The following is an 11,732-nucleotide window of genomic DNA, read 5'->3' on the forward strand; positions in this document are numbered from 1 at the left end:
ACAGTCTCTGTATGTGCACATGTTCAATCATGTAAATAGTCTGTACATCTGAGTCTACAATATCCGTGGCAGGTGTTGCAACCCAGATGTTACTATGTTACTTTGAAGCATTATTTATACCATAATATACAATGATAGAATACATTTCAGATACTGCACTACGAGATGTCACTGTGGCCTTTATGACCACAACAGATAGGTGAGTAACAGGCAATAGCTTCTTGTCACAGTAAGGATGATTGTTAATATTTTAACTTAGGGCAATTTGCCCTCACTCAAATTCTGAAGAATTTGCAAACATGACCCATGCATAACAATAATGCACTGTATTTAGTTTTTTGTCCTGATTTCAATCACATATTGCATTCTCCTTTGCTTATTTACAGTATATTTAGAGTACAGAGTGCAGAGTGTAAAATGAAACACAAATATAGGTCATATTCAAGAGAAGCATTAAGGAGAGAAAAAAAAGAGGATGAGTAATAGGCCAAGAGGAAAATGTCAGCAGCTTGTTTGTGCAAAAATGTTGCAAGATGTGCAAAGATGTTTGATGATTTAAACACAACATTATGATTGTGTTGTATTTATTTGTTTTTCCTGTCCTCTCCACTGTTACCATAGTTCAGCTCATATGATTTGCAGTGCAAGCTTTTGTATTTATACTGGACATCATAGTCTTTTTTTGTTCCCTTTTTACACACACACACACACACACACACACACACACACACACACACACACACAGACGTCAAATGTCTACATGGAGAGGTGATAGGATCTATGGTTTGTTGCACTGTTTTTAGGCATGATGATTAACTCACAGCAGGTGCTAACTTGCCACTCAGTCGCTGGAGAGGTTCACAGGAAATAGCTAATTGCTGCAGGTGATAATGCCACACAATGAGGCAACCACCTTATCACATGAGAAAAGAAACATAAGGTGCTAACCAAATCATTTGCCCCCACTTGTGCACTTGTAGAGTTGAGAAAATGGGTGAGAAAAAGATTTACAAATTACTACACGCAAACATCAACATTACGTAATATAGTTTTGACTGAATTCAAAATATAATGGACATGAACAAAGCTAACAGCGACATTAATAAATTGATCTGTTATCTACTAGTAATTTTGTATTGAAAGAGCTGTCAATCAATCCGGTAGTTGTGGCCATTCACTGTAATTTTTTTTCTTTTTATAATAGTTGTTCATGGCAGAGTCCACCTTTCCCATGCAGGTTTTAAATTGCATACCTGCGCACGAGAAATTGATAGAATTCAATGCATGCGTGTAGCCTACTGCACATGATGTGGGACAGGTTACATTACAAAAAATGCGTGCATGTGTGAGTTCAGGGGTTCAGTTTTACCATCTAACACTGCTGACTGTCTTCTTTGGTCATCTTTATTAAAAGAGGATGACTCCTCTTAGCCCATGGTTTGTTTGGGTGTTCTGTAAACAGACACATGACTGTTTTTACTGTTTTTTCTTCTTGCATTTCTGGCACACACAAACTATTTTGTTGAGGTTTTCCTGATCGTCACTTAAATAAAAGATGAAATGTATTTGTGAAAATTCTACATTTAGCTTTCGGTGTTTGCCACTGAGACAACTATTGCTTGATTCTCTGGATCATAATTGATTGTTATACTGTTGGAGCATTTTACTCTTGTTAAAAAACATTACTGATGTAAACAAAGCCTTGCAAGCGTCAGAAAACAATAGTACTTTAACTTTGATTTAATTGTTTTCTGAAGGGAGTTTCTGCACTGTTGCGACAATGCCAAGTTTCTAATGTAACTAGACATTTTATGGCGGTGACACTCATTTGTTTATATGAGGGTTACTGTTATAAATTGTGACTTCAAGGCTTGTAAAATGAGTTACAGTTCCTCTGGTGCTTTAAATGTTACTCATACTGTATGCGGTGATAGTGAATGACATGTCCTGGACTCCTCCATTTGAGGACCACTGCATACAAAAACAATCCTTCTGAAAACAATAGAAATGCAGGCACAGTAAACAGTAACGCTCAGCTGTTCCGAAGAGGAGTTTGACTGACAAAGGGACGACTGCCCAGCAACAGCCGCGTTCATTAAACAGTAGATATCAGAATCAGCAGGATATCTGCTCAGTGCTGTGTGAATCAATAGCTCTAGAGGTCATAGATGATGCACGTACATGTGAGAGTGTGCATGCGTGTATGCGTATCCTCCAAACCCTCCTTAACTCATCAATATCCTCTCTCTGTCACCCCCACCCCCTCCCCCTCACCTTTCTGTCTCCCACCTAGATGGTTTATAAGCCCTGGCTGTGTTCTCAGTACTTCCAGACCACCCAGATGCACTGCAGCAAGCCAATCCCCTGTGGTCAGTACTGCCTGGAGGTGCAGCAGCGGTGCCCCTTCATCCTGCCCGACAATGATGATCTCATTCATGGAGGCAGCCCCAGTTTTATATGCACAGGTACAAAAAAAAAAAAATCGTTTTACAATTTGTGTTTGTTTTCTTCAGATTAGCAACAGTACACCACACGCAGCTGCCTAGTGCAACGTTAGGAGTCTACCAGTAGGAACTGAGGAGTTGTGCTTTGTTGACTGTTTGAGGGATAAAAGAGCCTTACCTCCCCAAATCCTGGGATTCAAAGCTATGAGTAATAAGCTTGTCTAACCTCTACTGCTTTTGCCCACTCTGTGTACTTTAGATCTTGCTCTTGGCCTGATTAATTTTATACAATGAGCAAACACCTAATGAGCATGTAGGGAGTGTACAGTCATACTTCAGTAGGACACACTTTGGACAGGATGTTCTGTCTTATCAGCAGTGTATCAGAGTGATACACCATCACAACTTACTGCTGACAATTACTCACAGCACAGCACAACAATCAGCTGCACAATGGTGCACCGTCACAGTAAGTCTGTATACTCTGTCTGTACTGAACAGTATATAACACTCTGTGGGCCACTGTAAGTGACTTTACTACTACACAGTGTAAGTGCTTACTCCCACCCCAGGTCACAAGCTGAATCCTTAAATAAACAGTTAACCTTGTTTGGAGCAGATTTGCATTGCATATATATGGGAGTTGAATCCCCCACAATATGAATGCGTGAGCAGATTTTTGTCCCCAGAATTCAATTAAAACAAAGGCACACATTTTACATCACATGTTGATGCTGCCCTCTGGTGGCCATGTTGAGCATCAGGTTACAGGCATGTACAGCATGACACACAAAATTTAAAGCACAACATTTAGGTTGCTCACTGGTGCTTGCTTACTGTTTTCACTGAAATGGAAATATAATTCTGGTGATATGTGACAACGAGGCACATGATGAGGCCAAAACCAACAATGTGCCTGTCAGTCTCTCAATAGATTCTTATTTCCCCAGCCTGTCTGTGGTTTTCAGCCCTCAGCCAATTTGTTTAAAAGGAATCTTTGAAAAATGGGTCATGGATATGAACTTTCATTTTTTAAAAAGTAATTAAGGAATTATTTCCTAAAACAGGTGAGCACTGTAGTTTCAGTAACACTTGGCAAATGTTGTTCACACAGGAATAAATAGTTCATTTGTTGGGGACTATTCCGTGTTAACGGCAGTAGGACAGTGTATGTGGGATTGACTTGAAATGGTCAACAGATCAATGTTGATCAGTTCCATGTAATGAAGGAACATATCACACAGCGCAATGGTGCAGCTTAGTGATGTGTTTTTAATAGTTTCGCAACAATTATGGAGGTCTATGCACAGAGGAATAAACTATATCAGGCTTGGGAATACTTAGTAGGATTGATTAATTGATTTTGGTCTTTTCATGGGCTGAAGAATATCTTATCATTCAAGGTCGTGACTAAGGTATCCAGTTCAACCATAACAACATCAACTTTAATCTATAGTCTGCTATGAGAACACATACTGATGCACTCAGCAAGACTGATCCAGTGTTTACATACATACTGTTAGTGAGTAAGATGACAGCAGCTATTTCAGTTCTGTAGGTTGGGGTCTGTCACTTCTGCAGACTGTATATATACCGTAGGCCAATGTGCATGTGCATATTTTGTCAGTAACTGCAAACACGATCACTCTAAGTGCAGATTTTGTCAGAAACTTGCAGTAATTACACGGTTCCTCTTGTCCCAGTTAAGCTGTAGACAGTCAAAGTGTGCTGAGTGGGCACAGACGTCTTCAAAGTTCACTCCCTCACACATGTCGTGACAGATCCCCTTGGCTTATGATGTCATTGGAAGGTGTCAGTCTGCTGTTTGTGATTACAGTCCTTGTGTTGAGGCAGTACAGTTTGGCACAGCACACAGTGTATCTGTACTGTGTACTTTGTGTTTCCATGTATCTTCACATTAAAACAAAAAATACTGTACATTTTAAGGTTTTCGTACACTTTCTCGCCATCAAAAGTGCCTCTGTAGCGTATATGTAGGCATACTTTTACAGACAATATTAAATTACAATAATTCAATTTGGAAGAAGAATAGAATATAGATGTTACTTTTACCACTTTGATAATGGCCTTCATAATTTTCCATAATTTTTGTTTGAGCAGCAGTCCAAAACCTGGCAACACTCAGTTTAAACAGAAAAAACTGTTCATATTAATATTTTAGACGGTAAGTGTTTCCTTAAAAATTACTTTAACAGTTGATTATGAAAAATTGTTGATTACATTTCTCGTTGACAACACAATGAATCAAATAATTGTTTCAGCTCTGGTTGCCAATAAATAAGAAACAAGCAAATGCAGAAATTGCTTTTGCTTACAACTGATGTGCATGTGTGGATGTACGATTAGTTTTGTAAAATGAGTTAACAACGTTTATTTCAGTTTCTCTTTCTGATAGCATGATATTATATTATTGGGGATATTAGCTGTACACCCACCGTAGTGTTAGCCATTCACTAATTAGTGTATTCATGATGTTTAGTTTTCTCTGTAAGGTTCTTTTGTGTTGATTTGTTCCTCATGACTTGTGGTGTTTCTTTATGTGTTTATGTGCAGGTGTTGTCAAATTTGTGAATGTGTTTGATTATTTTCTTGTGTTTTTCCTTTCGCAATGCGTTGAGCTCTCTTGACCACGGTGCTTTCCAACCATAATTTCAACCTGAAAATAATCAAGTTTAATTAATTTTCTCTGACTGTTGTTGTTATTGTCTTTTCTATCTTTAGGTTATCAAAGCTGTGCTTGTCAGGGAAGCTGGATGAGCTGCATTACTTTTTTTCTTTTTTCACAGGAAGATAGAATAGGATTTATTAAAAAGAAATGTTTCATGCCACATCTTTAAGACAATGTATGAGCTGTGAGCTAACTTTTTATATCTCCACCACCATCCCACCCCCCCACCCCCCCAAACCCTAACCCCCAGGGCTGCTGGAGGACTATCCATCAGGTGTGGATCCAGATGCAGAGTGCTGTGACGTGCGGTGGGACTTGAAAGTGGACAACCGATCCCGGGGGACCCTGAAAAGAACTCACCCGCCATGCCAGCATCGTACCTCCCTCAGCTCCTCAGCAGCCTGCAGACTGTGTAACAGCCGGCTCAAACTCTGCCTGCTGGTCCTCGTCCTCCTACACACTGTTGCCAGCCTCACTGCATCCCACAATGCAACAGGACTGGGCCTCCCCGCCATCACGCCTCTGGAGGAGAGCCCTGCCAATGAGGAGTGATAGAGCTGCCAGGAGGAGGTGAGGTTGTTGGGGTGGGGGATTCCCTCACCATGGCAACCGTTGTGGAAAAATACAGGCACAGGAGCTGTGTGCCTGTGGACATTCTGCAACGCTTTCTGGCAAATGGAAAATGTGGGACGCTTTGAGATGAAAGACACACAAATCAATCAAAATAAATAAATAAGTAAACAAACAGACATACTAAGGGTCTCAACCAGTCCCTTAGCTAGGAAAAGGGGACAATGCCACAGCCTTTGTTGAGTGGGAAGGTCGGCTTCCTCATGGCTGAGTTTCTCTCACTACGCTTTTTTACACTGTGTTCCAATTATTGGTTTCTGTTGCACTGGCTGACTATGGAATAACACAATCATATTCTCTTTCTAATGTTCATCCTTTGTGTTTGTTTCTGGGTCTCTCATACAGGAAGAAAATGTGTTCTCTAAATAAGACAGATAATGTGTAAAAAAAAAAAACCAAAAAAAAAACCAATTAGCTGCAAGTTTGTGTGTGTGTGTGTGTGACGGTTTGTGTTTCAGGACTGTGTGTGTGTGTGTGTGTGTGTGTGTGTGTGTGTGTGTGTGAGCATGTGTGGGCATGTGTATGCATGTCTTTACACATGTTTGTATGTGTGTATGAGAGAATGAGTGTGTGTGTGTTGCTGACAAGTACCCTAAAAGTCTACCTAACAGACTGGTGTAGAGATGAAATTTTTATGGACCCCCCCCCCCCCCCCCCCCCGCAACCTAACGGGTGTCACTTAGCTCTGCCGTGCTGGTTTGTTGGGCACAATCCCATTAAAACTTAACTGGGTTTTGAATGTGGTTCTGATGTCCATAATAAGCTCTATGTTTAACACAGGTTTATGGTTTTTCCTCAGTTTGTTTTGTGAGATAATATTCATCTATTATTACTGTTTTTTTTTTGTTTTTTTTACAAGGATCAAACCATTTCGGTAATTAGCATCAGTAAAAGTCTACCACCTGGCTAAACTGTGAAAAGCATCAGGAAACAAACAGGATGCATTCCTCCAATGTCATCTGCACTCAAAGTCGCAAAGGTTACCTCCATTTAATTACAAATTGGGCCGTATTTTGGTTTTCACCAATAATTGCGACCACAGCACCATGTTTATTGACAATGATTAAATGAAGACTGACGTGGGAAGAAACACGAGCAGACAATTTAAACAGACCCCAGATTAGCCAAACATATTTGGAGGATGAAATGAAGGCTGAGTATGTGCACACAGTTTTCCTGAAGGATTGTTTGGGACATTTCAGGTGCACTCACTTTTAGTTTTGAAATCATTACAAATAAATAATAATAATCATAAATATTAAATTAATATGTCTGATCATCTGACCCCTTGTTGAAATGTTCCCACATCTCAGTCAAATATAACCAATAGAAAAAATGGTCAAGGCTATGATCCTTTAAGCTTCAGGCTAACACTATGACAGGGCTGAGGCATATGATCAAAATATATTTACCTCGATAATCACGAAAGCTGAAATAGTGATTATTTTAACATCACGCTGCACACTGCTGTGTTTTGAATGAAGATGAAGGAAAGACATTACTAGATCCCTTTTATTAAACATATTGACATGAGCAAAATAAGAAGCCTCAAAGAATCTTTAATTTGGTATAAATGTTTGGTTCATCACCCATTGGTACTAGTTATAGTTAGTTGGTAAACTAACTAAAATAACCTTAATTTACAAAGACAGGATAATGAAATTCTTCCAACAGATCCTCCTGTAATTCAGTTTTTAAACAGTTAGCCTTTTGTCAGTAAGTGTCTTAATTCACATGATGGTAAAAAAAAAAAAAAAGCATGAATAGGATGATTTTATCTCACAGAACAAAATGTGACTTTCTTAAGCTTGTTGTAACCAAAGATGTTATTTCAGGCATTTAACCAAAATCCCATTCAGATTTTCAGCCACATGGGTCAGCAAAGTTAACTGACATTGGAATATTAGCACTGGACCAATATATTTAGCACTATTGCTCCAGACGTAGATACTTTTGTTATTTTAGATTTTAAAGGTACCATCCAGTCCAAGTAATGTCTGCAACATAAAAATCCCTCTGTTCCCTCTGCCTCAACAGCTTTGGTTCTTTTCCTGCTGCAGGTTAATAATCAAATGTGACAGCAGCATGAGTAATAAGTGATTATATCCCATCACCACTACTCGAAAACAACAACTCAATTTACTGTTTTCCCCTGAACCAAAAATATATTTGTGGTGTAATTTTAACCTCAGGCTTTTTTATTCCCAGGAAACATACTGACTGGATGTTACCTTTAAGGACTTTTCATACCTGGTAAACTGCAATTCCCAATCAATTATGATGACCATAAAATGTCAGCATGTCACTAAGAAAGGTAGCCTGCTACCTGCTGTAGCGTTAAAGGAAATCCCCTGACCCACTAATAGGTATATAACAATTTTCCCCCACTCCCGGGCCACACAAAAAGTTGTAGAATGACATTCAACATCTCACCAACACAGAGACAATTTGTTGAAAAATGTTCACTTTGTTTTGAATCAAATTGTGTAATCTATTCTCATTAACTGCATGTGGAGGCTCTCTGTAACGTTATGACAGACTCTTTTTTGTTGACCGCCCCACTACCTGTATAAGCACCACACCTTATCCCGAATCAGCTGCTGTAGCATGCCCACTGTCTTGTACTTTTCTCCTCAAAACATCAAACTAATCTCATTAAGTAAAGGGCTTATTAAGAAATACAGTACATTGTCATCAACACAGTCAAACACACTCAAACACTCCAAATTGTTAGCAGAGAAAGGATAAAATCATGGCTCATTCTCCTGAAGTACAGAGGTGGGAGAGCTCGAACAGAAACAAATCCAGAGAGAGGAGCATGTCATTGTTTGTGTAAGCACTATTGGCAAAACCTGATAATCATCTAAGTCAGCTGATACTTATGTTTAGCTTTTAAATGTTGACCAGCGTGTGAACAGAAAGGAATGGTGTGACCTTAAGGGCTGACCTCTTCTTCAGTTTCTAGTTTTTATTTTGTGTCTCTTTGATGAACAAGGCTGTGAGATCAGGTATTCAACGATAAACAGATGTTGCTGAATGCATTTTTTTTTTTTTCCACACTGAGTATGTTGATTACTTAAACGAGATGTCCAATCCAATATCTGATGTCAAGAATTTTATTATACAGCTTATATGAGGATTTAAAATTCATCGTTATTCAATCCATTTCTGTATAACCAATATATTGGCTTATTTTGACACTTATGCTGTTAAGACCCTGCCCCACTCTACACTTTACCATTCCTGCTTGCATGAAATAAATAGCTGCTCATTGTCATTCAGCACAGCACACCCATGCCCATCTTGGATGACCGCATTCAGTGACAGAAAAATGCTGCTATACTATTGGCCACCAGTAGATGGAGATATTTTTATTCTTTTATATTGCTTCTGCTGCTGAGGACCTACCACACAAGGACTGTCAGATACAGAGGAATCAGGAAGGCCGAGCTTGGGAAGAAAAGGTGACGGATCTGTGGGTAAAAGTGCGCTGTTGTACTCTATGTGTGTGTACGTCTGCGTACATGCACATGCAGAGATGTGTGTTTGTGTCTGTTGCTAATTGCCATGTTCTCTGGAGAGCTCATTAGCATTGCCATGACCTTGGTGCCTGCAGGACAGGTGTGGCAAACCTCCACTGTCTTTACACCCACAGGGATCTGCTACACTAGTTGTCCCATTATTCACTGCAGCCCTAAAGCTGCATGGACTGTAGTATGAAACCATTGTACTGTACAATGTGTAATCACTGTGTCACCGCCCCAGGACCCAAAACAGACTAGAGTAAATCTATGTTTTCCCTAAACTGTCTAGTAGAATATTTCCCCAACCCTTGTCTGAAATGAGGAAAAACGGGTGTCAGAGGCAGTGCAGAGAAGGCCAGGGTGAATGAAGTGGACAATGATGTGAATCTGGTGCCAAAGCATACCTTATATTGAGTAAAATAAACCCAATTCATATCTGATATGACATGCTGCTTTTCGAAGGGCAACAGGAGGAAAAAACAGGGTCTGTCAGTGTCATAGAAATGTGCCATGCAACCTTCACCACAAGCACATGTAAGGGATCTTTTAAGACGTACATGTGTTTTCATTCTGCCTATCATGTCAGCGGCCATGCTGTGATGGAACAACCATCACGAGCCAACCGCTGGACATGTATTCATACAGTAAACCTGCATTCAAAAGTCATGCAGAGGCCATGTCTGCTTTACATGCAGTAATGCATCCTTACTGTGTGCTGTGCATATTTGTTGTCCTTCATTCCCCTACAGACATGTTTGCACCAAGGATGGACATTTTTGTGTGCAAGATTTCTTCCAAAAATTCATAGAATTAGATTTGACTTAATGTAAAACTCTAATTTGACTTTTGTTGGTAATGCAGGCATGCACGCAACAGTTACTCTGCTGTGATAACTTTTTTTGTGTGTGTGTTTTGGTTTGTCGATTTTTTTTTACTGCATTATACTGAGAAGAAATTGTGTAGGGTCCTATACAGTAGATTCCATCTAGATCCCTGACAATGGTCTGTAGCAGTCATAGGGTATGGCCTGTCACATTGCATAACACACACCAACCTACAAAAACCTTTTTGTGTTTTAACCCTGCACATATAGACTATGTATGCCTCTTGGCCCCGACCCCCTGTGCACCCACCACCAAGTGGTATGTACACAAATATTTCCCTCTGTCACTCCTTCTCAGCCTCTCTCTGTTTTCACAATAGTTCCGTTCTCTATCCTGTGGATCTATGCAGAAGCCCATTCCTTTTTTGGTTGTAAATACGTTCCCTAGTATGCTGAACAATGTATGTCTTTTCGTCCAGGTTTTCTTGTGTATTTTGAGTTGATGTCATGCTATTACTTTCTTCTTCTTCTCTAATTCTTTTTGTATTTTGAGCGTCTGAAATCATTGATGTTAAAAGAGAATGTGGTGAGAATTAACCAATAGAATTGTCCTCAGCTTCACAACCTTATTGTAAAAGGTTGTGGCTCTGTGTGTGTGAAAGCGAAAGATTTATTATTATAGAAATGAAAAAGGTTCAAAGGCATATAGAAGTATCATTGCGATTATGATTATTATGATTACTATTATACTACCAGTATATTGTAATATTATAGATGCTTTAGTTCAAGTAACTTCTTTAATTTTTTTACAAACAACTTTGATGAAATGATTTATAAAACAGTCTCACAAGTCATGATCTTTTCGAGAATTAAGAAAACTACTGCTACAATGATTAAAATTGTGTTCTGATGAAAATAAATACAGACATATAATCTGTTCCTCTGTTGTGTTCTTGTATGACATGATATTATTCGATGCAAGGATGCACAACATGCAAAAAAAACTGCAAAAAACGAAAAAACATGTCCATATAAAGACATATTTTTATACTTGACTGACCTTAAAACTGACAACAGGCAACCAGGGCAAGTCTCAAAACAGTGATGAACATCTAAGAATGTCTGAATAGGCAGTTTCCATTTCCCAAACCATGATGACGATGGAAAGTGCAATCGCGTTGCATGTTTTTTTAAGTGGTGCTGGTGCTGACAGCAGTTCAATGATCCCTAATGAAGCACTCTGCTGGTGGAAACAATTGATTCAGCAAAGGTAATGTGTGCTGTCAGCTGCCCGAGCAAAGAACAAAGCATTAAAACAAACTAGCTTTTAAAAGCTCATTCAGTTTTCACTTTAATCGAACTTATTTAAACATTAGGATAAATTTAGCACTTCTATTTATATTTTACAATGGCTGTTTCCTTTTCCAGAATTGGAAGCATAATTGATGTCACCGAGTCAGAGTGCACCTGCTCAGTTGATGCAAATGATCTTCATGTGTAAAATTGTTGGTTAAATATTTGATTGGCTGAGATATACTAGGCTACTTAAATAAATCAACTCTGACAAATATATTTTCAGCAAAAACAAATTGATGTTCATATTCTCTGAAGGAAACTGCACG

The 11,732-nt window shown here is 39.1% G+C and overlaps 1 protein-coding gene across 1 annotated transcript in view; it reads left to right on the forward strand.

The window, feature by feature from the left end:
- Positions 1–11,047, forward strand: part of LOC130177459 (NALCN channel auxiliary factor 1) — a 77,649-nt gene extending 66,602 nt beyond the window's left edge. Inside the window, exons 2-3 of the mRNA XM_056389226.1 lie at positions 2,294–2,465; positions 5,384–11,047. Of these exons, the coding sequence (XP_056245201.1) occupies positions 2,294–2,465; positions 5,384–5,685 (474 nt within the window). The 3' untranslated portion in view covers positions 5,686–11,047. The remainder of the gene's footprint in view (positions 1–2,293; positions 2,466–5,383) is intronic.
- The last annotated feature ends 685 nt before the right edge of the window (positions 11,048–11,732 follow it).

This window comes from Seriola aureovittata, chromosome 11 (assembly GCF_021018895.1).
Source record: "Seriola aureovittata isolate HTS-2021-v1 ecotype China chromosome 11, ASM2101889v1, whole genome shotgun sequence".
Classification (NCBI taxonomy): Eukaryota; Metazoa; Chordata; class Actinopteri; order Carangiformes; family Carangidae; genus Seriola; species Seriola aureovittata.